Here is a 26,471-nt window from a genome sequence, read left to right as displayed (position 1 = left end):
ATTAATACCGTACTGTAGCCAACATCCGTGCGACCACATACAAGGGCCCTGTGCAGAAGAAGAGTCCATTGAACCAACAGATGGCAGTGATTCCGTTAGTGACCATGACTGTCATCCTACACAGTCACCCTCCTTTCTCTTGTCTCCCTCACACCAGCCACTAAGGTTTTCAAAGGTAAGTGCAGGTTAATTTATTTTTCCTTACATTTTATGATTTTGTGTTCTATTACAGTATTGTAATCCTTTTCATCCGAATATTTTTGGGTTGTGGAACAAATCATCCGAGTTATTTCTTATGACGAAATTGGCTTAGGTATTCAACTGCTTTGGATTAAGCATGTTTCTGGAATGAATTATGCTCACGTATGGCACACATAAAACCAAGGTTTTACTGTATCTGTCCTAATGACAGATTTTCTCCACTTTGTCCGGTAATTGCTGGGCATCTCTTACGAGCCGAGCGCACTTTTCTACACAGTAGAGATAAAGTAGTGAAAAACCTCCCTCCCTACATGGAGGTTACACTGCCACCGACATTAATTTTACTTGTCCATCACTATACTTTTGTTAAAAGTCCTGCCCCTAATCTTCGCTTATAAGGCCTCTTTCCTGGGTAGACTGGGGTGAATTTTGAAGTTCTTTGCTGTTGCATCTCGAAAAATTGGGACATTCAGAATGCCGGCACAAACACTGGCCGTATTTACGGAAAAGGTTTTCTCTTGTCTGTGAGATCCGATTCGCAAAGAATTCAGCACCCAGCTGTCCTTAAAAGAGAGCGCTTCACAGAGCGGCTTGCATGTGAAGATTCCTGGAGGCTTCTGAGTTCTGAAGGAACTTTCTACAATTACTAGCGTCGATTTTCCAATGGAGATGAAGATGTGAACTCTAACCAAAGGCCACCCCCCCACACCTCACACTTCTACAGATTTGCTCCAGTGTGGACTCTCTGATGGTACACAAGATGTGATCTCTGGCTGAAGCCTTTACAACACACATCACATATGTATGGCCTTTCTCCAGTGTGGACCCTCTGATGCGTGTGAAAATGGGAGGCCTGACTGAAGCCTTTACCACACTGCTGACATGTATAAGGTTTCTCTCCTGTGTGGACCCTCTGATGAGCACTGAGCCCAGCACTCCAACTGAATTCTTTCCCACACTCCTCACATTTAAACGGTTTCTCTCCAGTGTGAATGATCTGGTGGACTTGAAGATTTGACCTCTGGCTGAAGGCCTTGCCACATGTATCGCACTTATATGGCTTCTCTCCCGTGTGGACTCTCTGATGGGCTTGAAGATGGGAGGCCTGACTGAATCGCTTCTGGCACGCGTCACACTTGAACGGTTTCTCCCCAGTGTGGACACTCTGATGGGCTTGAAGATTGGAGGCCTGACTGAAGCCCTTTCCACACTCTTCGCATTTATAAGGTTTCTCCCCTGTGTGGACCCTCTGATGATTGTGAAGATTCAAGCTCCAGTTGAAGCGCTTCCCACACACCTCACATTTGTATGGTTTTTCTCCAGTGTGGACTCTCTGATGGGCTTGAAAATAGGAACTCTGACTGAAGCCTTTACCACACACGTTGCAGCGAAATGGTTTCTCCCCCGTGTGAACCCTTTGATGGCTCTGGAAACTTGAGGCTGAACTAAAACCCTTCCCACACTCTTCGCATTTATATGGCTTCTCTCCCGTGTGGACCCGCTGATGGCTGTGAAGGTTAAAGCTCAAGCTGAAGCACTTTCCACACTCCTCACACTTATACGGTTTCTCTTCCGTGTGGACTCTCTGGTGGGTATGGAGATTTGAGCTGCAACTAAAGCGTTTACCACAGTCTCCACACTTATACGGTTTCTCTCCGGTGTGGATTCTCTCGTGGGCCTGAAGATGTGATCTCTGGGTGAAGCCCTTCCCGCACACCTCACATTTGTAAGGTTTCTCTCCGGTGTGGACTCTGCAGTGAATGTTAAGATCTGTGCTACGACTGAAGCCCTTCCCACAACTTTCACATCTGTAGGGCTTCTCTCCTGTGTGAATAGGCAAATGGGCGTAAAGATGGGAGGTCTGGTTAAAGCTCTTCCCACACTCAAGGCACGAATAGGGCTTCTCCCCTGTGTGCACTCTCTGATGAGTCTGCAGGTTTGAGCTCTGGCTGAAACCCTTCCCACACTCGTGACACCAATAGCGTTTTTTCCCCGTGTAAACACTTTGTGGAACGGGCAGAGCTGAGCTATAGCGGGCATCCTTCTCGTGTGCGCTGTACTCGAAGGACTTCTTTCTCGAGTGTACCTGCTGATGAAGTTCAAGACTGGCGCCATCGTTGAATGCTTTCTCACACTGACGACAGCGGTAGGTCTGCTGGACCAGAGGGGACACCCTTAAGATGTCTTTACCACAGTCTTCGCTGTGAGGTTTATCGCCATCATGGTGGTGTGACATGCAACTAAACAGGTTAACGTACGGAGCAAATATACATAATTGGTTTTTCATCGGAGTCTGCTTACAACTTCTCTGGTAATTCTGTGTTTCGCTGAGATAGATTTTACTCCAAGAATTCTGAACTCTCCCGGCCAGAAATTCTTGATTTTCAAGAATACTGGAATGATCCTCTATAAGGTTCATTATACAGCTGTCTTCCACGGAAGCCTGAATACATATTCCTGCTCCCACTCGACAGGGGGCATCACACTGTTCAGGGAACTCAGAACTCTTTCCTTGAAGATTTATCTTGGAGTCTTGATCTTTGGTTAATTTGCTCACGATATGTCTCTTGATTTGCCAACATGAAAACTCTCCCAATGAAAGGCACCTTACTCCTGCTTCGTGAAGAGTCTCCTTCTCGTTTTGATTCCTGCCTCCTGAAGGGATAAAGAGAATAAAGAATCAGGGACAGAGAGACTGACATCAGCAAGGTGGTGAACTAAGAAGCTCCAAGCCCTTGTTCCGCAAAGGAAACATTTTTATTAAAAAAAAAAACACTAGAGACTAGCTAAAATATCTGAAAAACAAAGGTCTACAGCAAACAATAGAATATCCAGTGGAAAAAAACCCACACATTTAAAAGGGAAGGAAATTTGGGATCAGCCCAGAGTGAGGGCTTAAGGTCTTCTCAGGTCTTTTATTTATTTTTGAGAGAGAGACAGAGAGCATGCGTGCACAGGTGGGGGGTGCAGAGGGAAACAGACTCTGAAGCAGGCTCCAGGCTCCGAGCTGTCAGCACAGAGCCCGACGCGGGGCTCGAACTCACGGACTGCGGGATCGTGACCTGAGCCGAAGGCGGACGCTCAATCGACCGAGCCACCCAGGCGCCCCAAGGCACCACCTGCTTTTTGAAAGCGCGTGTTACACCGTTTAACTTTTACAAAGAACGTACATGAGTCCTGGCATTTGCTAAACCACAAGAAATCCGAAGAGCGTTTTCACTTTTATGAGAAAAGGTGAAAAGTGAAAATAGCATTTAGCTTTCGTTTTGCGGTGAGCCGTGACAGAGGCAGCGCATGCCCCAAGGGGCCAACGGCTAAGCTCCGGAACTAAAGGCAGCATCTCAGTGTTGAAGCCACTATAGCCTTAACCGTGGCTGGGAGCACCCGTGCTTCATCTGTGCACCCACGAGCAAGATGTGTCCTAGGTAGCAGAAAGCCTAAGAGAGAGGTCATTTCTGGGTCTGGGAACAGTCAAAACAGTCAAAAATGTTCCATATATATGACTGGTAACTGGGTTTTTTTTTTTTTTTTTTTTTTTTTTTGAGAGAGAGAGAGGGAGCATGTGAGCAGGGGGAGGGGCAAAGGGAGAGGGAGAAAAAGGATCTTAAGCAGGCTCCACGCTCACTACAGAGCCGGATGCGGGGCTTGATCTCACAACTGTGACATCATAACCTGAGTCAAAATCAAGAGTCGGATGCCCAACCAACCGAGCCACCCAGGTGTCCTGGTAATTGCTTCTTTAAGCCATTTTGGCTCACAGAAGACTTCATAGGAACCCTCTACGTTCAGAGAGCAGGAGAAACCAATACGTGAAAAGATGTCCAGTATCGCTCATCACTAGTGAAATGCAAACCAAAACCACAAGGAGATACGACCTTCATGCCCGTTAGAATTCCTGGCATCAAAAAGACGAGAGATAAGAAGTGCTGGTGAGGATGTGGAGGAAAGGGAATCCTTGTGCACTGTTGTTGGGATTGTAAACTGGTGCAGCCAGTGCAGAAAACAGTAAGGAGGGTCCTCAAAACATCTAAAACAGAACTACCACAGGACCTCGCAATTCCAGTTCTGGGCATATATCTGAAGAAAACAAAATCAGCCTGTCAGAGAGATCTGCACCATGGTCACTGCAGCAGCATTTACAACAGCGAATACGTGGAAACAAGGGTCCATCGATGGATGAATGCATAAAGAAACCGGGTCGTGTATAAGGGGGGGGAGGATATTATTCAGCCATAAAAAAGAATGAAATCTTGCCATTATGACAACACAGATGGACCTCAAGGGCATTATGCTAAGTGAAACACGTCAGGCAAAGACAAATACCGTATGATCTCTCTTATAGGTAGATGTAAAAACAACTCAGAGGAAGAGATCGAATTTGTGGTTACCAGGGATGGAGGGACTGGATGAAAGGGACCAGAAGGCTCAAAGTTCCAATTATAAGGTAAATAAGTACTGGAATGGTGAATATTGTTAACACTGCTTATGTGACCTATCTGAAGGTTGCTAAAAGCATAAACCCTACAAGTTTTCATCACAAGGGAAAAAACCCATTTTTAAAAAACCTCTAACAGGTAAGGGATTTTAACGACACTTACTATGGTAATCATTTTGTAATATTAAGTCAAGTCATTATGATGTACACCTTAAAATTTTACGGTGCTTGGGGCGCCTGGGTGGCTCAGTCGGTTAAGCGGCTGACTTCGGCTCGGGTCACGATCTCGCGGTCCGTGAGTTCGAGCCCCGCGTCAGGCTCTGTGCTGACAGCTCAGAGCCTGGAGCCTGTTTCAGATTCTGTGTCTCCCTATCTCTCTGCCCCTCCCCCGTTCATGCTCTGTGTCTCTCTGTCTCAAAAATAAATAAACGTTAAAAAAATAATAAAATAAAATTTTACAGTGCTATATGTCAATTATAGTTCCATAAAATGGAAAGAAAAAGGAGACATCAATACAGATACTATGGACACAAAAGGAATAACAAATGGATACCATGAATAACTCCAGGACCACAAATTTAATAATCTAGATGAAATGGAACAATTCTTTGAAAGACACAATCTGCTAAAACTCATACAAGAAGAAACAATCTGAATAGGCCTACATCTGTATTTTTTTAAAGTTTACTTTTTTTGAGAGAAAGAGAGTCCGAGAGCGTGCACGAACAGGGGAGGGACAGAGAGAGAATCCCAACCAGGCTCCGCACTGCCAGCACAGAGCCTGATGCAGGGCTCAATCTCACCAACTGAGATCACGACCTGAGCCCAAACCAAGAGTCGGACACTTAACTGACTGAGCCACCCAGGGGCCCTAGGCCTGTATCTATTAAAGAAGCTGAATCATTAATCTTTTGAAACAGTACCAGGCCCAGATATGTTCACTTGTGAATTCTACCAAACGTTTAAGAAAGGCATTATATTACTTCTTTACAATAGCTTTCAGAGGACAAAAGCAATGAGAATATTTCCTCACTCATTCTATGAGGCCATCGTTACCTTAATACCAAAATCAGACAAAGATATTACAGGAAAACTACAGACTGATATATTTCATCAACGCCAAAGATCCTCCAAAAATATTAGCAAGTCAAATGCAACAATGCATAAAAAGAATTAGATGCTCTGGTCAAGCATACTAGGCATGTAAGAAAGGTTCAACCCTGGAAAATTAATCCATTACATGAAAAAACTACAGAAAAATCACATAAGACTATCAAAAGATACAGAGAAAAAACATTTGATAAAATCCAATACTTGTTTATAATAAAAACTCTCAAGCAAACCAAGAATATAGAAGAAATTCCTCAACTGGAGAAAGGACATCTAACTAGTATCTTTGTGAGACACATAAAACCTTCCCGCTAAAATCAGGAATGTCTTAGCACTCCTTTTCAACACTGTACTGTAAGTCCCAGCTAACGCAAATGGGTACAGATTGCAAAGGAAGAAATAAAACGTTGTTGGAGAATGATGTGATTGTCGATGTAGAAACCCCCCAAAGAATCAATCAAAAAACCTCCTGGAACTAATAAACAATTATAGCAAGGATGCAGAACACAAAATTGATACAGAAAAGTATATTGCTCCCTTATACACAAGCAATGGACAAGTGGAATTGGAAATTACGATAGCATTATCATTTACATTAGCACCCCCTAAGAGTCTATGTTCAGGGATAAAAAGCCCCGAGATTGTCAAGATGTCAGTCCTTCACAATCCCGATCAAAATCCCGGCGAGACATCTGGTGGATATCGACAAATGGATTTAAAAGTTTCCACGGAAAGGCAAAAGATCCAGAAGAGCCAACACAGTATTGAAGGAGAATTACAAGGTTGGAAGACGCATTAGGCAACACCTAGACCTATTCCGTAGAGCTGCAGTATTCAAGGTGGTGTAGAATTGGCGACAGAAGAAATGGACCAATGGAGTGGAACAAAGACGTGAGAAATAGGGCTCAAGCGAATATAATCAGCTGATCTTTGACAACGGGGTAAAGGCAATACAATGAAGCAAAGGCAGTCGGTGCTAGAACAACCGGACATTCACATGCGGAAAAAAAAAAAAAATCCACATGGAGAGTTTAAGCTTTTTGCAGACATGAACTCAAAGCACAGACCTTAATGTAAACGCAAAACTAGCAAACTCCTAAATGAAGTTTCTGCTCTGAGCAAGCCGCGTCAAGAGAATAAGGGGAGTCAGGGAGAAAATATTTGTAAAAAATAGATGTGGCAAAGGAACTCGTCAAAGCCAACGATAAGAAAACAATGTGTTTAAAATATGGACAAAAGCCCTGAACAGACACATCAGCGAAGAAAATACACTAAGAGCAAACAGGCCTCCGAAAAGGTGTTCAACATCACATGCCCTTAGTGAACTGCAGATCAAAATGAGATACGACTCCCCCTATTAGGATGGCCCAAATCCCAAAGGTCGACACCGCTGCTGGTGAGTATGTAACCGGAAGCCTCAATTCACTGCTGCTGAAAACGCAAAATGGTGTGGCCACTTTGGAAGGTAGTCTGGCAGTTTCTTACAAAACCACAAAAGTAAATAGTGCACCTTGGTACTTACCAGGTGAGCGGAAGACGTATGTCCACGCAAAAATCATCACACAGATGTCTGCGGCAGCTTTATTCGTAATTGTCAAAACTTGGAAGCCATCAAGCCGAATGGATGAATAAACTGTGGTACGTCCAGACAATGGACTATCATCCAGCGCTAAAAAGAACAGGGCTATCAAGTCCTGAGGGAACTTTAAATGCACATTTGCTAAGTGAAAGAAGTGAATCCGAAACAGCTGAAAGCTCTACGATTCAGCTGACATCCTGGGAAAGGCAAACCTATGGAGACAAAAGGATCGCTAGTCGACAGTGTTTAGAGGGGAGGGGGAATTAACAGAGCACGGAGAATTTTAAGGCAATCTGTTCTGGATCACACCGTAATGGTAGATACATACCACTATAAATTTGTACAAACTCCTACAATGTACAACAGCAAGAGCAAACTCTGAAGTATAGACACCGGGCGATGATGATGTATCCCGGGGAACCTACGCTGATGAACGGTAGGTTCATCGACTGCAATAAAAGTTCCACTCTAGTATCAAATGTTGACAGGGGAAGGCTGTGTGTGTGCCTGCACGTGGGTGTAGTCTAGAGGAACTCTCTGTATCTTCTGCTCACTTTTGCTGTGAACCCAAAAGTTAGGTGAAAAATAAAACCTATTTTAAAAATGTATTTATAGGGGCACCTCGGTGGCTCAGTCGATTGAGCGTCCGACTTCGGCTCAGGTCATGATCTCACAGTTTGTGGGTCCGAGCCCCGCATCAGGCTCTGTGCTGACCGCTTGCTCAGAGCCTGGAGCCTGCTTCAGATTCTGTGTCTCCTTCTCTCTCTGCTCCTCCCCCACTCACGCTTTGTCTCACTGTTTCTCAAAAATAAATAAAATGTAAAAAAAATTAAAAAAATGAAAATAAAAATAAAAATGTATTTATAGACTTAAATACACGCCAGTGGAAAAAAACGAATAAAAAGTAACACATATATGCCAACCACAAGATCCAACCATTCCATGTGTTATTCTTGTCTAAGAAAAATGAAGGTGTATGCCAATACACACACACATATATAAGAATATTCAGCATCTTCACTCGTAACAGCCCAAAGCTGGACAGACCCATCAGCAGGTGAATGAATAAACAAATGGTAGTATATTCACACTGGAATACTACTTAGCAATAAAAAGGAATGAACTATGGATAGATGCAACAACACGGGTGAATCTCAACCTATACTGAGTAAAATAAGACAGCCAAGGGAAAGAAAAAACACCATATGATTTAAAAAATGTTTTAGGGGCCCCTGGGTGGCTCAGTTGGTTAAGGGTCTGACTTTGGCTCAGATCACAATCTCACGGTTCGTCAGTTCGAGCCCCGCGCTGACAGCTCAGAGCCTGGAGCCTGCTTCAGATTCTGTGCCTCCCTCTCTCTTTGGCCCTCCCCTGCTTGCACTCTGTGTCTGTCTCTCTGTCTCTCAAAATTAAGCATTAAAATTTTTTTTTCAATTAAAAAAAAGTCCTGTAGAGTGACAGAAAGTAGATCAGTAGTTGCTTGGGGACGGGTGTGGGACATGAAGAAGGGGAGAGAGGGAGAGATTACAAGTGGGCATGAGAAGTGTGCACAACTTTTAAAGATTTCTTTTGTATTAGCCCCCTTCCAGATCTGGCAAGAAAAAGCCAAAACTGTTCAGGGCTGGGGAACAGGAAATTTAGGATGGAAATCCTGGAAGCCAGAAAGCCACAGAAGTAAGATTAATCTAAGTTTTTCCCAAATCCCTGGCTCACCATTAATGGCACAGGGTAAAATTTGTGAGTTTGATTCTCTGCTGACTCAGTGCTATTACTTAACCCAAAACACGGTTTGAAGTGTCAAAGATCACAACTCAAGGTCAGAAACACCACTGGAAATTTAGGGGAGAAAAATCAAAGGTAAGGGAGCCACAGAGGGTCCGTCCCTAACTAGGACTATAAACCCTACCCACATCTTTGGCCGATCTCTTGACTATGCAGACGTAGCAAAGACCCCAGGGCCTGGACTAAAAAAGCAGCAGCCAGAAGTCATGAGAGGCATTACAGCAAAACACCAAAAAATATTTAATCTGCCCAAAATATTACAGAAAAAGACAGATGAGCAAAGAGAGAAGACCCAAAGGCACGATGATGAATGTAAACACACCCGTATTAATAACTACACTGTGTGTAAATGTACTACCCAAAAATCGGAAGGCAGATGTTGGCAGATCACATAAAAAGAAAAGATCCAACTATACACTGTCAACAAGAGACCTACTCTAAATATGCATCGTTAAAAAAAATAAAAGACATACAAATATATCATGCAAAGCCTAAGAAAGATTGAGTGGCTAAACTAGTATCAGATAAAAAGAGACTCTACGAAATAGATGCGGATGGAGGTAGAGTGTATTATACTAAGTGAAATAAATCAGAAAAAGACAACTACTGTATGACTTCCCTCACATGTGGAATTTTAAGAAGCACAATAGATGAGCAAAGGGGAAGGAAAAAAAAAAGAGAGGGAAGCAAACCGTAAGAGACTCTCACCTCTAGAGCGCAAACTGAGGGTTGCTGCAGGGGAGGTGGGCAAAGGGATGCCTTAGATGGGTGATGGGTATGAAGGAGGGCACTTGTGATCAGCACTGGGTGTTGCATGTGTTGTATGTAAATGAGGATCCACTAAATTCTACAGCTGAAATGAATATTACACTCGATGCTAATTAACTGGAATTTGAATACAAACTGGAAACAAAAACAGAACACTATTAAAGACAGAGAGAGCCATAATAAAAGGGTCAATATGGCAAAATGGTGTAAAAATTACAAACGCATATGTATCTAACAAAGGCTACAAAACACACGAAGCAAAAACAGAAACTGAGAGATGGACAAAACTACAGAGTTAGAGATTTTAACACACTTCTCTTAGTTGGTGAAACAATTCGACCGTAAAAAAAAAAAATCAGTGAAACAATACAAACTCTGAACCCTTAAAATTAACCATTTTAACTAAAATGAAACTTATAGATCATCACTGCACCCAACTATAGAACACACATTTTTTTTCTCCAAATACACATGCAAAATCCATCAAAATAACCGTGTCCAGGGGTTATGAAAAAAGTTTCAAAAGACTGGAACACTGAAGAGTATGTTCTCTGACCAGAGTGGAATTAAATTCAAAGGCAGTAACAATAAAGCTGGAGGTATCACAATCCCACGTTTCAAGATACACTACAAAGCTATAGTAATCAAAATAGTATGGTAGTGGCACAAAGACACAGAGATCAATGGAACAGAAGAGAGAGCCCAGAAAGAAACCCCTGCTTATATGGTTAATTAATCTTTGACAAAGGAGGCAAAAATATACAACGGGGGAAAGACAGTCTTTCTTTTATTTAAAGTCTATTTACTTTGAGAGAGAGATCTTGTGTGCACGTGCAAGAAGGGGAAGGGCAGAGAGAGAGAGAACTCAGGACTGTGAGATCATGACCTGAGCCAAAATCAAGAGTTGGACACTTAACTGACTGAGCCACCCAGATGCGCCAAGACAGTCCCTTTAATAACTAGTGCTGGGAAAACTGGACCACTTTCTTATATTACACACAAAAATAAAGTCAAAATGGATTAAAGACCTAAGTGTGAGATCCGAAATCCTAAAAATCCTAGAAGAGAGCACAGGTAGCAATCTCTTAGACACTGGCCTTAGAAACATTTTTCTACATCTATCTCTTCAGGCAAAGAAAACAGAAGCACAAATAAACTACTGGAGTTACACTAAAATAAAAAGCTTTTGCACACCCAAGGAAACCATCAGTGAAATAAAAAGGCAACCTCCTTAATAAAAGAAGACATTTGCAAATGATATATCTGAGAAGAGATTAATATCCAAAACGTATAAACAACTTACATATAACTTAACACCAAAAAAACAACCCAATTCAAAAGCCGGCAAAAGACCTGAATAGACATTTTTCCGAAGAAGACATATAAATGGCCAAGAGACATGAAAAGACACCCAACATCACTTACCATCAGGAAAATGCCAATCAAAACCAGAATGAGATATCACATCCTATCTGTCAGAATGGCTAGTATCAAAAAGATGAATAATAAGCATTGATGAGGACGTGGAGAAAAAGGAACCACTGCCTACTGCTGGTAGGAATGTAAATTGGTGCAGCCACTGTGGAAAACCATATGAGGGTTCCTCAAAAAATCAAAAATAGAATTACCATATGGAGCGCCTGGGTGGCTCAGTCGGTTAAGCATCCAGTTTCGGCTTGGGTCATGATCTCGCGGTTCATGGGGTCCAGCCCCGCGTCGGGCTCTGTGCTGCCAGCTCGGAGCCTGGAGCCCGCTTCAGATTCTGTGTCTCCCTCTCTCTCTCTCTGCCCCTCCCCTGCTCTTGCTCGGTCTCTCTCTCTCAAAAATAAATCAACATTTAAAAAAATTTAAAAAAAAAATAGAATTACCATATAATCTAGTAATTCCACTACTGGATATTTACCAAAAGAAAACAAAACACCAATTCAAAAAGATACACGCACCCCTATATTTACCGCAGCATCATTTACAACAGGCAAGACATGGAAGCAGCCCAAGTGTCCATCAACAGGATGAAGAAGATGTGGGGTGTGTGTGTGTGTCCATACACACACACGGACATACATACACACGACGGAATAGCAGTCATAAAAAAGAGTGAGATCTTGCCATTTGCAACAACATGGATAGACCTAGGAGGTGTTATGCTGAGTGAACTAAGTCCGAGAAATAACTTGATTTCACTTACAGGTGGAATCTAACGGTCAGAACATGCGAACAAAATGGAAGCAGGCCCACAAATACAGGGAACTAGTGGTCGCTGGAGGGGCGTGAGGGATGGGCAAGACAGGTGAAGGCGAGTGGGAAGTAGAGGATCCCGCTTCGGAATGGGTGACTTACAGGGATGAAAGGTACGGCAATGGGGTCGTAAGAGTGCTGTATGGTGACAGATGGCAGACACTGCATACGGTTGTCTACTCTCTATGCTGCACACCTGAAACGGATGTATCACCGTATGCCAACTAGATGTCGATAAAAAGACTAGATTGAAACAACAGTGAAGACATCCAGAAAAGTCCTAATCATACGAAAATTAAATACACTCTGAGCAAGCCACACGTCAAACAGGAGATTGCATGGGAAATTAGAAAACACTTTGAGATAATGATGAAGGAACATTATATCACCATTTCTGGCGTGCAGTTAAATAGCACTCAGAGATACTTTTATAGCTTTAAACGTTTACATTAGGAAACAAGAAAGGTCTAAAATCAAACACCTGAGGTTCCATCTCAAGAAGCCGTGAAAAGAGCAGGAAAGAAGAGTAAAAATCAAATAAATAGAAACAAACAATAGGGAAAACTCAGTATCAGTCATGAAAGATAGGATATTACTACAGATCTTAGAGGCATTAAAATAAGGGGATATATTCAACAATTTAGATAAGATGTACTAATTCCCTGAAACATACAAATAACCAAATCTGTAGCAAGAAAAGCAAAAAATCTAAAGAGTTCAGGAATTTAATTCATAAAAACATTCTCACAATAAGACCAGACGACTTCACCAGTGGATTCCACTTGGCACTCAGGAAAGGAGTAATACCAGTCCTACACGAACCCTTCCAGAAAACAGAAGAGGAAGGTACACCTGAATGTCGCTTGTGTAAGCCAGTATTACCTCGACATCAAAACCAGACAAAGATATCAAGTCCCAAGAACGTTACGAATCAAAATCCCCCCTAACAAAAGTACAAATATCCTTAATAAAGAACAAATCTTGTTTGTTTCTACAAACATAATAAAAAGAATAGTAGTACATCATGAATAGGTGGGGTTAATCCCAGCGTTAAAGACAAGACGACAGGCCCCGAATGGAGTTGCATATGCTAAGCCTCATGCCCCCAAACCAAGACTTAGTATAATTTTTGGCTCACCCAGAAATGCAATCTTAAACCAAGCCCCGATCTGCTCTAGTTAGGTAGCCTGCCATCCCCTACAGGGAAAGTAACCTTGCAAATGACCAACCTGCTTTTGTGCCTCACAGAACTTCCTTGTCCGTGTTCCATTCTGCCTATAAGTCTTTTACTTTATATAGCTCCTGGGGGAGCTTTTCTATCTGCTCTCATGAATGCTGCCTGATTCAGGAATCACTGAATAAAGCCAGTAAGATCTTTAAAATTTAGTCAGCCGAATTTTGGGTTTTAATAGGAGGAACGCAAGGTTGTTTTAACATGTGAAATCGCCAATGTATTTTATCGTATTTACAACATACAAGAGAAAATGTAATGATCACCTCAGTATTTTACAAAAGATGTATATGCGTATACTATTACCCATTCATGATAAAAACTCTGAAACTCAGAAGGGAACTCAACCGAAAAAGAAAACCTACAGCTGACGACGCCATTATCAGTGCTGAAAAGACTGACGCTGTTCACCTGCCTTGAGGCAAGCAAGAAAACAAAAAAAAAAAACAACAAAGGCATTCAGATTGGAAAGAAGAAAGAATATACATTTGTACATCATGATCTTCTACATAGAAAATCTTTAGGAATGTGCAATAATGCCTCTAGAATATACCAATATGGGAAGACTGCAGGCTACAAGGTTGATGTCAAAAATTAACTGTATTCCTAGGAGACAGAAGCAAACAACTGAGAAATGAAATATATAGTGTCAAAAAAATAAAACACTTCTGAAAAATTAAAGATACATATAAAACCTATCCACTGAATGCTATAAAATGTGATATTGTGATTTATAATAAATACATATTTTGGTCTTCAGTTCCTGGCCCGCAGATCCCCAAATCCTTGGAATTTCCTAAGAGAAAAGAACAATGGGAGCATATTTGTTATAATATTTGGTCTCTTTTCCTAAGCTCCTGAAATCCTTCCATTTCCATAAAGGTGAGATGGGTGTCCTATACTTCCTAACAAACCTCTTTCAACCACATCTGAGTTTAGGTTAATGAGGTGACTTTTGGAAATCCTCTAAGGATGGGAGGCTGGTTGCCATGAAAGCCAGCCTTGATTACAGGGTTGGAATTTGTAGTCCCACCTCCTGACCTCTGGGGGAAGGGAGAGGGCCAGAAAGCTGAACCAATCACTAACAGCCAATGACCTAATCGATCATGCCTAACTAATGAGGCCTCCATAAAAACCCAAAAGGAGGGGGTCTGGGGAACTTTCAGGTAGGTGGACATGTGGAGATGCAGGGAGAGTGGTGAGCCCAGAGAGTGCCTGGAAGTTCCACACCCCTCCCCACATATTTTGCCCTACGCGTCCCTTCCATGTGGCTGTTTAGTTGTATCCCCTTGTAATAAACTGATAATCTAGTAAGTAAACGGTATCTCTGAGTTCTGTGAGCCACTAAAGCAAATTAATTGAACCCAAGGTTGGGGTTGAGGGAACCTCTGAAGCACAGTTAACAATCTGGCCTTATCGCTGGCCTCTGAAAGGGGGTGAAGGGTGAGGGGTGGGGATCTTATAGAACTGAGCCCTTAACCTGTAGGATCTGACGCTGTATCCAGACAGATGGTGTCAGAATTGAGTTGAAATGTACGACACCCAGCTGAAATCTTGACTAATTGCTTAGTATGGCAATAACCTCCACTTATTAGAACTGGTATCAGAATTATAGAATTGAGATGTGTCCCTACAAAAAAAGAAAAAAAAGTCAACTAAACACACACACAAAATGTAATAATGAAGGAAAAGAGGGCCAAAAAAGCTTTATGATATACCTGAAACAAATATAAAAACAAATAACAAAATGGCAAAAGTCCTTCCCTATCAATAATTACTTTAAATGTAAATGGATTAAACTCCCCAATCAAAAGGCATAAATTGGAGGAATGGATTAAACAAAACAAAACAAAACAAAACATGATCCAGCTATAAGCTGCCTACAAGAGACTTTATATCTAAGACCACACATAGCTTGAAAGTGACATGACAGGGGTGCCTGGGTGGCTTGGTCGGCTGAGCATCCAACTTTGGCTCCCATCACGATCTCATAGTTCATGACTTTGAGCCTCGCATCGGGCTTGCTGCTGTCAGCGCAGAGCCCGCTATGGATCCTCTGCTCCCCCAATCATGCCTTTCCCCCACTCACACCCTCTCTCTCTCAATAATGAATAAACATTAAAAAAGAAGAAGAAGAAAAACAGAAAGTGACAGGACAGAAAGATATCCCATGCAAAAGAGAGCTGGATAGCTATAACTGATGTCAGACAAAAAAGAGTTTTAAGTCAAAAACTTACAAGAAACAATCTGTACTGATAAAAGAGTCAATGTGCCAAGAAGATATAAAAATTACAAATGGATATATACTAAACATCAGAATACCAAATATATGAGGCAAATATAGACGAATTGAAGGGATAAATGGCTATCGATAGTAACAGAAGGAACATTCAATATCCTGCTTTCACTAATGGATAGAACTAGACAAAAGATCAAGGAAATAGAGAACTTAACACTACAAGCCAACTGGACCTAACATACACAGGAAATGCCACCCAACAACAGCATAATATACATTTTCCTCAAGTCGTTCTCCAGGGCAGACCATATGTGAAGCCATAAAACAAGTCTTTAACAAATTTTTTTACAAGATTGAATGAAATCATACAACAAATTTTTCTAATCACACTGGACTGAAGCTAGAAATCAAAAGCAGGAATCTTGGAAAATTGACAAATATGTGGAACTCAAAACATACTTATCAATAACCAATGAATCAAAGAAAAACAATCACAAATAAAATTAGAAAATATCTGGAGACAAATGAAAATGAAAATCCAGGGTACCAAAACTTAGGGGAAGCAGCGAAAGCATTGCAAAGAAGAAAATTTTTATCTGTAAATACTTGCATCAAAAAAGAGATCCAACAATTCTACTTCTGGATATATTTCCAAAGGAAACAAAATCACAGTTCGAAAGAGATATTTACACCCCCACGTTCCCTGCATCATTTACAATAGCTGAGACATGGAAATCATCCAAGTGTTTGTAACTAATGAACAGATAATGAAATGTCACTCTCACACACACACACACACACACACACACACACACACGCAGGAATATGATTCAGCCATAAAATAGAAGAAAATGTGTAACAACATGGATGGACTCTGCGGGCGTTATGCTAAGTGGAATAAGTCAGACACAGAAAGACAAATACCCTATGATCTCATTTATGTGTGGAATCTAAAAATATCAAATTTACAGAAACAGAGATCAGATTTATGGTCGTGAGAATTGGGGGTGGGGTGCGTGATGGAAATTGGGAAGAAAGATGTAAAATCATTTATGTTCATAGATAATATGATCTTATATGTAGAAAGCCTGAAAGATTCCACATAAGAATTGTTAAAATAAATGAATTCAGCAGGACACAAAGCCACACACAAAAACCAGTTGCATTTCTACATACAAAGAGCGAACAATCAGCAAAGGAAATCGAGAAAAACAAATCAAAGCCACAATGAGATACCACCTCACATCCGTCAGAATGGCTCACATTAACAACTCAGGCAACAACAGATGTTGGTGAGGATGCGGAGAAAGAGGATCTCTTTTGCACTGCTGGTGGGAATGCAAGCTGGTGCAGCCGCTCTGGAAAACAGTATGGAGGTTCCTCAAAAGATTAAAACTACAACGACCCTATGACCCAGCAACTGCACTACTAGGTATTTATCCAAGGGATACAGGTGTGCTGTTTCAAAGGGAAACACGCACCCCAATGTTTATAGCAGCACTATCGACAATAGTCAAAGTATGGAAAGAGCCCAAATGTCCATCGATGGATGAATGGATAAAGAAGATGTGGTATGTGTATATATGTGTGTATGTATATATAATATAATATAATATAATATAATATAATATAATATAATATATGCATACATACCATATGTATATATGAGGTATTACTTAACAATCAAAAAGAATGAAATTTTGCCATGTGCAACTACGTGGATCGAACTAGAGGGTATTATGCTAAGTGAAATTAGTCAGAGAAAGACAAAAATCATATGACTTCACTCCTATGAGGACTTTAAAAGACAAAACAGATGAACATAAGGGAAGGGAAACAAAAATAATATAAAAACAGGGAGGGGGACAAAACAGAAGAGACTCATAAACGTGGAGAACAAACGGAGGGTTGCTGGAGGGGCTGTGGGTGGGAGGATGGGCTAAATGGGCAAGGGGCATTAAGAAGGACACTTGTTGGGATGAACACTGGGTGTTATATGCAGGGGATGAATGCCTGGATTCTACTCCTGAAATCCTATGCTAACTAACCTGGATGTAAATTTAAAAAAAAAAAAAATCCATATACAATAGCACCAAAAAGAATAAAACTTGGGAATTAACTGAACCAAGGAGGTGAAAGACATGTACACTGAAAAGTACAAAACATCGATAAATTAAAAACATTAAAAAAATGGAATGACAGTCCATGTTCCTGAATTGGAAGGTTTACTACTGTTAAGATATCAGTGCTACGTGGTCAAAGGACCTACAGGTTCAATGCAATCTCTATCAAAATCCCAAGAGTACAGAAACAGAAAAACCCATCCTAAATTCACATGGAATCTCAAGGGACCCCCAGTGGCCAAAACAACCTTTAAAAAACAAAAAAAGTTGGAGGTAGTCACTTCCTGATTTCAAAACTTACTATAAAGCTGCTGTAGTCAAAAAAGTGTGGTACTGGCATAAAGACATACAGACCGAGGGAATAGTCTACAAGGCCCCAAAATGAACCATTGCATACACAGCCAAGTGGTTTTTGACAAGGGTGCCAAGACCACTGAATGGGAAAAGGACAGTCTTTTCAATAAATGGTGCTGGAAATATTGGCTATTTACACGCAAAAGCATGAAGTCAGATCTTTCCTTATACCATATTCACAAATTACCTCAAAATGCATCAAAAATCAGAACATAGGAGCAAAAACTATAAAACTCCTAGGAGAAAGAATACGCCAAAAGCTTTGTGATACTGGATTTGACAATGATTTCTTGGCTAGGACACCAAAGGCACAGGGAAGAAAACACACAGACAAATTTGAAAATTTCATGGAAATTAAAAACTCTTGTGCATCAGAAGACACTGTCAATAGAGTAAAAAGGCCACACGCCAAATGAGAAAATACTTGCAAATCACATTATCTGAAACAGGATTGGTATTCAGAACGCAGAGAACTCCTAAAACTCAAAGGAAAACAAACACTCGGACTCAAAAATGGACAAAAGACTTGCACAGATATTTCTCCAAAGAAGAAACACAAATGGCTACTAAGCACATGAAAAGATGATCAATATCACTAGTTATCAGAGAACCGCAAATCAAAACGAGGTACCGCTTTGCACCCATTAGGGTGGCTATTAAGGGGAAAAAAAAAAACCAACCCACAGAACACAAGTGTTGGTGAGGATGAAGAAAACTGGAACCCTTGTGTATTGCTGGTGGGAACATAAAACAGTGCAGCTATTGTGAAAAACGGTATGGCAGTTCCTCAAAAATTAAAAACCGAATTACCAGGGGCACCTGGGTGGCTTAGTCGGGTAAGCATCGGACTCTCGATTCAGCACAGGTCATGATCTCATGGTCGTGAGATAGAGCCTCCCTGGGGCTCCGTGCTGGGCAAGGAACCTGCTTAAGATTCTCTCTCTCCCCCCTCTCTGTCGCTCTGCCCTCCCCAACTTGCTTGCAGTCTCTCTCTCTCTCTCTCCCCCTCCCTTCCTCTCCCAAGGAAAAAAAAATAGAATTGCTAACACGATCCAACACTTCTGTTCTGGGTATACACACAAAAAATGGAAAGCAAGGACTTGAACAGATATTTGTACACCCATGTTCACAGCAGCATTTTTCACCATAACCAAACGGTACAAACCCAAATGTCCATCAACGGATGACGAAAATGCGATAGGTGCACACGACGCGACATTACTCAGCCATAAAAAAGAAGGAAATTTGACATGCGTTACGACACAATCAACCTTGAAGACGTTATGCTAAGTGAAATAAACCAGGTGCAAATGGCAAATGTCGCATGACTCCACTTCCATGAGGTACGTGAAATAGTCAAATCCAAAGAGACGGAAAGGAGAACAGTGGTCGCCAGGAAGTGGGGTAAGAGAAGAACAGGGGGCGCTGTTCACGGCGCAGGGTTCCAGTGTGGGATGATGGAAACGTTCTGGAGAGGGACAGCACGGAGGGTTGTGCGACAGTGTGGATGTACCTAAGGCCCACTTAAAGATGGTTGAAATAAAGGGTATTATGTGTATTTTACCACAATGTAAAAATCCCAGATGCTAATAAGTCTGGTGGTTACACGCAAATGAAGGCAAGTCAGGGACACGGCATTTTAAGTGGTGGTCGGATAAGGCCTTGGGTAGAAGGTCTTCGGATAGACAGGAGCGAGTGAGAAAGCAAGAGCGGTCAGACGTGTACGGGCTGGCAGCGTTCCGGCCGGAGGAGAGAACGGGAAAGGTCCTAATGCAGAGGCACCTGAGTGCCGTGAGGCTGGCAGACAGAGGGAGGGGGACGTGACGGGAGAAAAATGTAGAATGAATGGTGAGGCTGGGGGAAGGAGCCCATACCACAGGACCTTCCAGGCCCCTGGAACACGCTGGGTTTTATTCTGTAAAAGGAGAAGCCCGGGGAGGGACTGAAGCAGGTGTGACGCAGCGGGACTGAGGTTTTCAAGGGGTCTCTCTGGCTGCTGCACGAAGATCAGCCAGGACGCAGGCAGATCGACGGGACCGTCCCCTGCCAGGACGCGAGCCGCGCCTACCTCTTTGAGTGTGGATCTCCTTCGTGCAAAGCTTTTCCTCTCTCTCCAACTGGGATATCACATCTGGTTTGGAGGATGAATGTCCTGTGGAAAGAGAAGACGCGAGTGAAAACACGAAGGGCGCGAGTACTGAAAACCGTGGGTTCCCATCCCATAATGTGAGGCTCTGCCCCGCCCCGCAGCAGTGGTTACCAAACACTTTTCCGTCACGACCCACGGTGAGCGGTACGCTTGGCATCATTAGAGATCTATTCTTACCACACAAATCACTGAAATAAATGACCAAACGAACGGTTTCTAACCACCGTCTGTTTTCCTCACATCCTTCCCCGTCTGACACCCCTCAATGGAAACAGCTGAACTTAACGCGTCAAGGTGAACCCCCGCTAAGGAGCTCTGTCCTGTAAGTATTCTAGATTAGGAGACAGTCGATGCCATTTACGAACGTCCTGACCCACCAGTGGCTCATGATCTACAAGTTTAAAAAAGATGCCTGAAATATGGAGCCAGGCGAAGACAAGCTTAACTGTTCATTTATAGTTCATTTACACGAGACGATGTCTGCCTCGGAACAAAGACTAGAAACATCTCGTCTCCGTGTTCTAAAGGGACTGGGAAACCCTGGTCTCTGAGGAGCCCTGAAGCCTTAAACTAGTGGGCGGAGGCCAGGGATGTCACTCAACATCCCAGTAGGCACAGGACGGCCCTCACAACAAAGAAATATCTGCCCCCGATGCCAACAGTGCCAAGGTGAAGAAACCCTGCTCGAGGGGATGAGTGACAGAAAGGTCTCGCGCTCACCCACAGAGACCAGGTTCCGGAAGTTCTCCAGCATCACTTCTCGGTACAGCTTCCTCTGGGTGGGGTCCAGCAGCCCCAGCTCCTCCTCCGTGAAGACCACAGCCACGTCCTTGAACGTCACCGCCTCCTACAACACCAAGCACACGTAACCTCGAGCTCGCACCCCGTGGCCAGGGGAGCGGGGCAGCACGGAGAAGGTGGAGGTCCGGGGGAAGCCGTTCCCGATTCTGAGGGAACCGGGCAACTCTTCTCATAGTTTCTCCTCTTCCCCTTCCACAGTCTTACCAAACACGCTAGGGCCGTGCAGGGGAGGGGAAGGAGAGGGAAGAAGGAGAAAAACACCTTGTATACAGGTAGCATCGTGCCCTTTATACAGTTTTCATACAGATCTCAGCCAACTGTCCTGTTACTTCCCTAGGATAAGTTCCAGGAAGTGGCATTTGCACTCTTGAAAAATATGCACCCTGATTTTGTTAATATAATGGCAATTTTCCCCCATTAACTCTTCCTGTAAAAGATTACAAGTATTCTGGACTCTCTACACTCTGGCCCAAACTGGGGGGCACCTGGCTGCCTCCGTTCGTGGAGCTTTGGGACTCTTGATCTCAGGGCTGTGAGTCTGAGCCCCACGTATGGTGTAGAGATTACTTAAAAATAAAATCTTCAAAACGAAACAACCAGAACGTAGTCTTTTCGACACAGTGTGGCAACTACGCTCAAATAATAATAAAAGATCATCTTTCCACTTTTTTTCACATATTACCTGTTCATTTCCTTTGTTCATAATCCTACCGGAGTATCTTATGCATCAGTAAAATTCCTACTGAGAATATCAAGCCTTTTTTCTAGCATGTATAAATTCTTAGCCACCACCCCCCCACCCAACTCCTGTTTCCTATTTGTGTCATAACTTTTTCTGCATGGAAATAAAAACTCTAGCTGGAGTTCTGAGCACCTGTGTACTAAACAACGACTTGACATGTCTGACACAGAAGAGACAGGCACTAAGAAAAGGAATCAGGTGACGACAATGTTATGTTTGGAGACCCCTATCCACCAGGTCTGCCAGCACACATGTAGCCTGGCCTGAGGTCCCCAAACAGAGAAGTCTCTTTTCTTCTGGGTCTTTCCATTTACCCTAATCGGACACCTGAAACTCCCGACTTAGGCAATGGGAACTTTAGGGTCAGCTGGGAACCGAGTGGATTTCAGGAGGTATCTGAAGGTTCACAAACCTGTTTCTTCATGTGAAAATGCAGAGAAGACCAGGTATATCCTCACACAGCTGTCCCACAGAGTAAATGCCTGGCAAATCCCTAGCGCTCAAGATTTTAAAAAATAAGTATGTGCTGGGGCGCCTGGGTGGCTTGGTCAGTTAAGCGTCTGACTTCGGCTCAGGTCATTATCTCACAGCTTGTGGGTTCGAGCCCCACATCGGGCTCTGTGCTGACAGCTGGGAGCTTGGAGCCTGCTTCAGATTCTGTGTCTCCCTCTCTCTCTGCCCCTCCCTGCTCAAACTCTCTCTCTCTCTCTCAAAAAATAAACATTAAAAAAAAAAATTTTTTTTTAAATGTGCTTCTTCAAAACATACTAACGCATCAACGAATAAAACAAATATTTAACTATATAATACACACATGATTTAACTTAGAATTAAAAAAAAGAATCTAGCTTTTAAGAAGTATTTAAATTTATTTACTTATTCATTTTTAAGTAACCTGTACACCCAACGTGGGGCTTGAACTCACAACCCCAAGATCAAGAGTCACACGCTCTACCCTGAGCCAGCCAGGCGCTCTCAGAATCTAGCTCTTGCTGTTTGAAAACTAGAATTATTTTCTGAGTTCAGTCTCTGGCAGACTCTGCTGCTCCAAGCCATACTGTAGACATTCTTATCACAAAGAATGAGGCACCACATGTGAGAAAACAATCGAGCCCCTAGAACTTTCAAGAGAAAAAAAAAAACGACTGACTTCTCAGAATTTTTGTATGGGGTGAAAGGTTATATGTAAGCAAATTGTTACTGTAAACATCTCTAAAATGGTAAAATCCATGTGGGTTTTATTTTTAGTTTTAATTTTTTTTTTTAACGTTTATTTATTTTTGAGACAGAGAGAGACAGAGCATGAACGGGGGAGGGGCAGAGAGAGAGGGAGACACAGAATCTGAAACAGGCTCCAGGCTCTGAGCTGTCAGCACAGAGCCCGACGCGGGGCTCGAACTCACGGGCCGTGAGATCGTGACCTGAGCTGAAGTCGGACGCTTAACCGACTGAGCCACCCAGGCGCCCCCCATGTGGGTTTTATGTGGAGAATGGGGTAAAACAGCAGGTCAATGACAGAAAATGTTACCTTTTACACTGTAGGTAATTATCAAGTTGCATTTTAAAAATCCAAAATGGGGGGCACCTGGGTGGCTCAGTGGGTTGAGACTCTTGATCTCAGCTCAGGTTATTATCTCACTGTTTGTGGGACTGAGCCCTGCGTCGGGCTCTGCACTGACAGCTCAGACCCTGCTTGGGGTTCTCTCTCCTTCTCTCTCTCTCTGCCCCTCTCCCGCTCACTCACACTCTTTCTCTTTCAAGATAACGAAATACACATTAAAAGAAATAAAATTTTAAAAATCCAAAATGCTACTTAAACTGTGATTACAAGTCTAGACACGTAAACACAAATGGGAAAGAATACGGCACAATTTTTTTTAATTTTTTTTTTTTTTAACGTTTTATTTATTTTTGAGACAGGGAGAGACAGAGCATGAACGGGGGAGGGTCAGAGAGAGAGGGAGACACAGAATCTGAAACAGGTTCCAGGCTCTGAGCTGTCAGCACAGAGCCCGACGCGGGGCTCGAACTCACGGACAGTGAGATCGTGACCTGAGCCGAAGTCAGACGCTTAACCGACTGAGCCACCCAGGCGCCCCAAGAATACGGCACAATTAAAACTGTTCATTTGTAAACATGTTTAGAACGTGCGAGTTTTTTTTTTTTTTTTAAGTTTTTTAAATATCAATTTTCACGCTGTTATTTGGCAATAAACAAAAAACAAGAGGCTGGTACACAACAATTATTCAAGTGCCTGGGGTTCTTGCCAAGTAGGAGGGTAAATGCTTCCACCCTTCCCAAGTAGGGGGTTAATGCGAGAAACGCATTAATTAATTAATTAATGCGAGAAACACATTAATTAATTAATTAATTAATTAATGTGAAACGAGAGGTCATTTTAAGCAACAGAAAGGCAAAACCAACTTACCTGGAATTTGGTCATTTTTTTCTCCTTTTCCTTTTGGGGAAGGGCAGAGTTCTGGGAAGGCAAAGCTGTGGATGGGAAAGCCGCCGTGAGAGAGCCGTCAGTCCACATGGCACTTGTGGGAACCCCAAGAGGTGCCCCTGTAGACCAGGGGCTGGATTCCAGCTTCCTCTGGGCTCCCCTAGACAGCTGCCTGAGCTCAGCAACAGCCCCTCACCAAAGTGCTTCTGGTAGCTTCCAGAGTATTCCTGAGCCTGGGTCTCAGAGGAAATGAGAAGCAGGCAGGCAGTATAACTTAACGGGGCCAAGGTGCATGGGTTCAAGCTCTGCATTTCCACTTACTACTTTCTACTCATTACCAGTGTAAACCTTGAGCTAATTATTAATCTTTCTGTGCCTCAATCCAGTCACCTGTAAATGGGCATAATAATAATGCGGGTATTCCCTATTCCCTAAGGTGTCAGACAGGCAGATACTTTCATGCTTCCCGAAACTTCCCTTGCAAATGTGCTTTCTAGAAAATAAATCTTTTCAGAAACTCACTAATTCAGAGATGAAGGCTCCAGGTGGCGAGTCACCGATACCCTAGGAAAGTCTAATTATTATTACTCTTTTTTAATGTTTAATTTATTTTTGAGAGAGGCACACACAGAGAATCCGAAGCAGGCTCCAGGCTGCCAGCACGGAGCCTGACTCGGGGCTCGAACTCACCAACGGTGAGATCACGACCGAGCCCAAGTTGCAGGCTCAACCGACTGAGCCACCCAGGAGCCCCTAGGAAAGTCTAATTCCGACCGGTTGCCCACAGATAATCTGTTCTGCTGCTAATGAAAAACTGCCATGATTTCCCCCCAATGACCATTTTAATAGGTGTAATTACTTGAGCATGTTATTAAGCTCAACAAAGTTTCCTCTCCCATATGCATGAAGGCAATGACTGATTGAAACCGCAGACTAAGAAATCCTGCTGCATCTTAAATGAACAACACGCAGCTATTACACGTTCACAACACTTAAGGACTCAGTACACCGCAGGCACTCTGCGAAGCCGTGCGCAGGACTGTTTCTCTGCGATAAGCCACAAAGAACTTTCCCCGGGATCCAGCCGAAGATAACTCTCCTTCCTAATCAAGGGTCTGGGAAGAGTCCAGGAATCCCGGGACGGCCCCACAGCAGAGATCGGTGAAGGGCCAGTGGAGCTGCAGCCGGGGCTCCGACCCCACGCCCCCGATGCCAGCCTCTCAGGAGCTTCTAAATAACAGGGGGCCCGATATTATGACAGCATTCCCGGCACCACCCAACATTTTACTAGGCACTAGGCACTGGTTTTAAGCGTTTCGTATATAATCTCATCTAATTCTTAGAAGAACACTACTGGGCAGGCACTAACCCTTTTCAGCCAGGGGGAAACGGAGGCAGGGAAATGCTAATCACTCGCCCAGTGTGTCACCTCGAGGCACACGCACAGCTGGCTCTAGGGGTGAGGGAGGAGAGCTCTGGGCGCGGAGAGCGCGGGAGACCTTCAAACTCCGCACGCCACGCGCGCCCGCCCCCACGCGGAGGCTTCGTCGCCACTGCCTCCGTCCCCGCCCTCCGCCGCGGCTCCCATGCCCCAGGAGCGAGGACCCGGCGGCTGCTGGCCTCACGCCGAGGCCGAGAAGGCTCGGAGGGACCGCAGGGGCGCGGGGTTAACTCACCTCCCTGCCAACAATCTCGGCCCCGACCTCGCCTTCCTGGAGCGGAAGTGTCCCCGACTGTACCCCGCTCCTGGACTACACTTCCCAGAATGCCCAAGCGGAAGCGCCTCCGATTTCACGCAACTCCTGGACTACATTTCCCAGAATGCAGCTTGCGGGACCGCGCTTCCAACAGCTGACTCTTGTTTGGGTGTAAAGCGGGTTCAGGTTGGGTTACCTCGCTGGTGCTGTAACTGTCAGGTTTCTTTTTGTTTTATTCATTTCTTAGAGCGCCTGAGAAAATTGCGAGTTGAAAAAAATTCGGTCGTATTAAAGAAAAACGGACCAAAATTTTTAGGGGAAGGCTGGATCTCAAACTTGTATCAAATGCCGGCTCCCCGATATCTCCAATACCACCGTCGGGTAATACACGGAGTTTATTGCTAATCCCAGGGAGGGAGAACACCACCGCGATGGACACGGCACCTTGACACGGACACGAAGTCAAGGTTGAATTTACTGAGAATTGCAAGTTCGGTTGCAGGCGGGTCTTTCAGTGCGACGGACTTGGATTCGACTCGCGTAGGCCAGGATTGGGGAGAACAGCAAGGGTTTTTA

General features: G+C 43.4%; 1 protein-coding gene across 1 annotated transcript; it reads right to left on the bottom strand.

Annotated features, from left to right (window-relative positions):
* Window positions 1-216: 216 nt before the first annotated feature.
* On the bottom strand, window positions 217-24,212 carry ZNF235 (zinc finger protein 235). Its single transcript, XM_007086631.3, has 4 exons — window positions 24,181-24,212; window positions 20,930-21,056; window positions 20,129-20,212; window positions 217-2,856 (listed from the first exon to the last, which is right to left on the bottom strand). Exons 1-4 carry the CDS (start codon window positions 24,193-24,195, stop codon window positions 920-922), a joined length of 2,163 nt encoding a protein of 720 aa, XP_007086693.2. The 5' UTR covers window positions 24,196-24,212; the 3' UTR covers window positions 217-919.
* Between the last annotated feature and the right edge of the window lie 2,259 nt (window positions 24,213-26,471).

Source organism: Panthera tigris, chromosome E2, assembly GCF_018350195.1.
Source record: "Panthera tigris isolate Pti1 chromosome E2, P.tigris_Pti1_mat1.1, whole genome shotgun sequence".
Taxonomy (NCBI): Eukaryota; Metazoa; Chordata; class Mammalia; order Carnivora; family Felidae; genus Panthera; species Panthera tigris.
The sequence above is the reverse complement of the archived record's forward strand: the minus strand, read 5'-3'. Positions and strand labels throughout refer to the sequence as shown.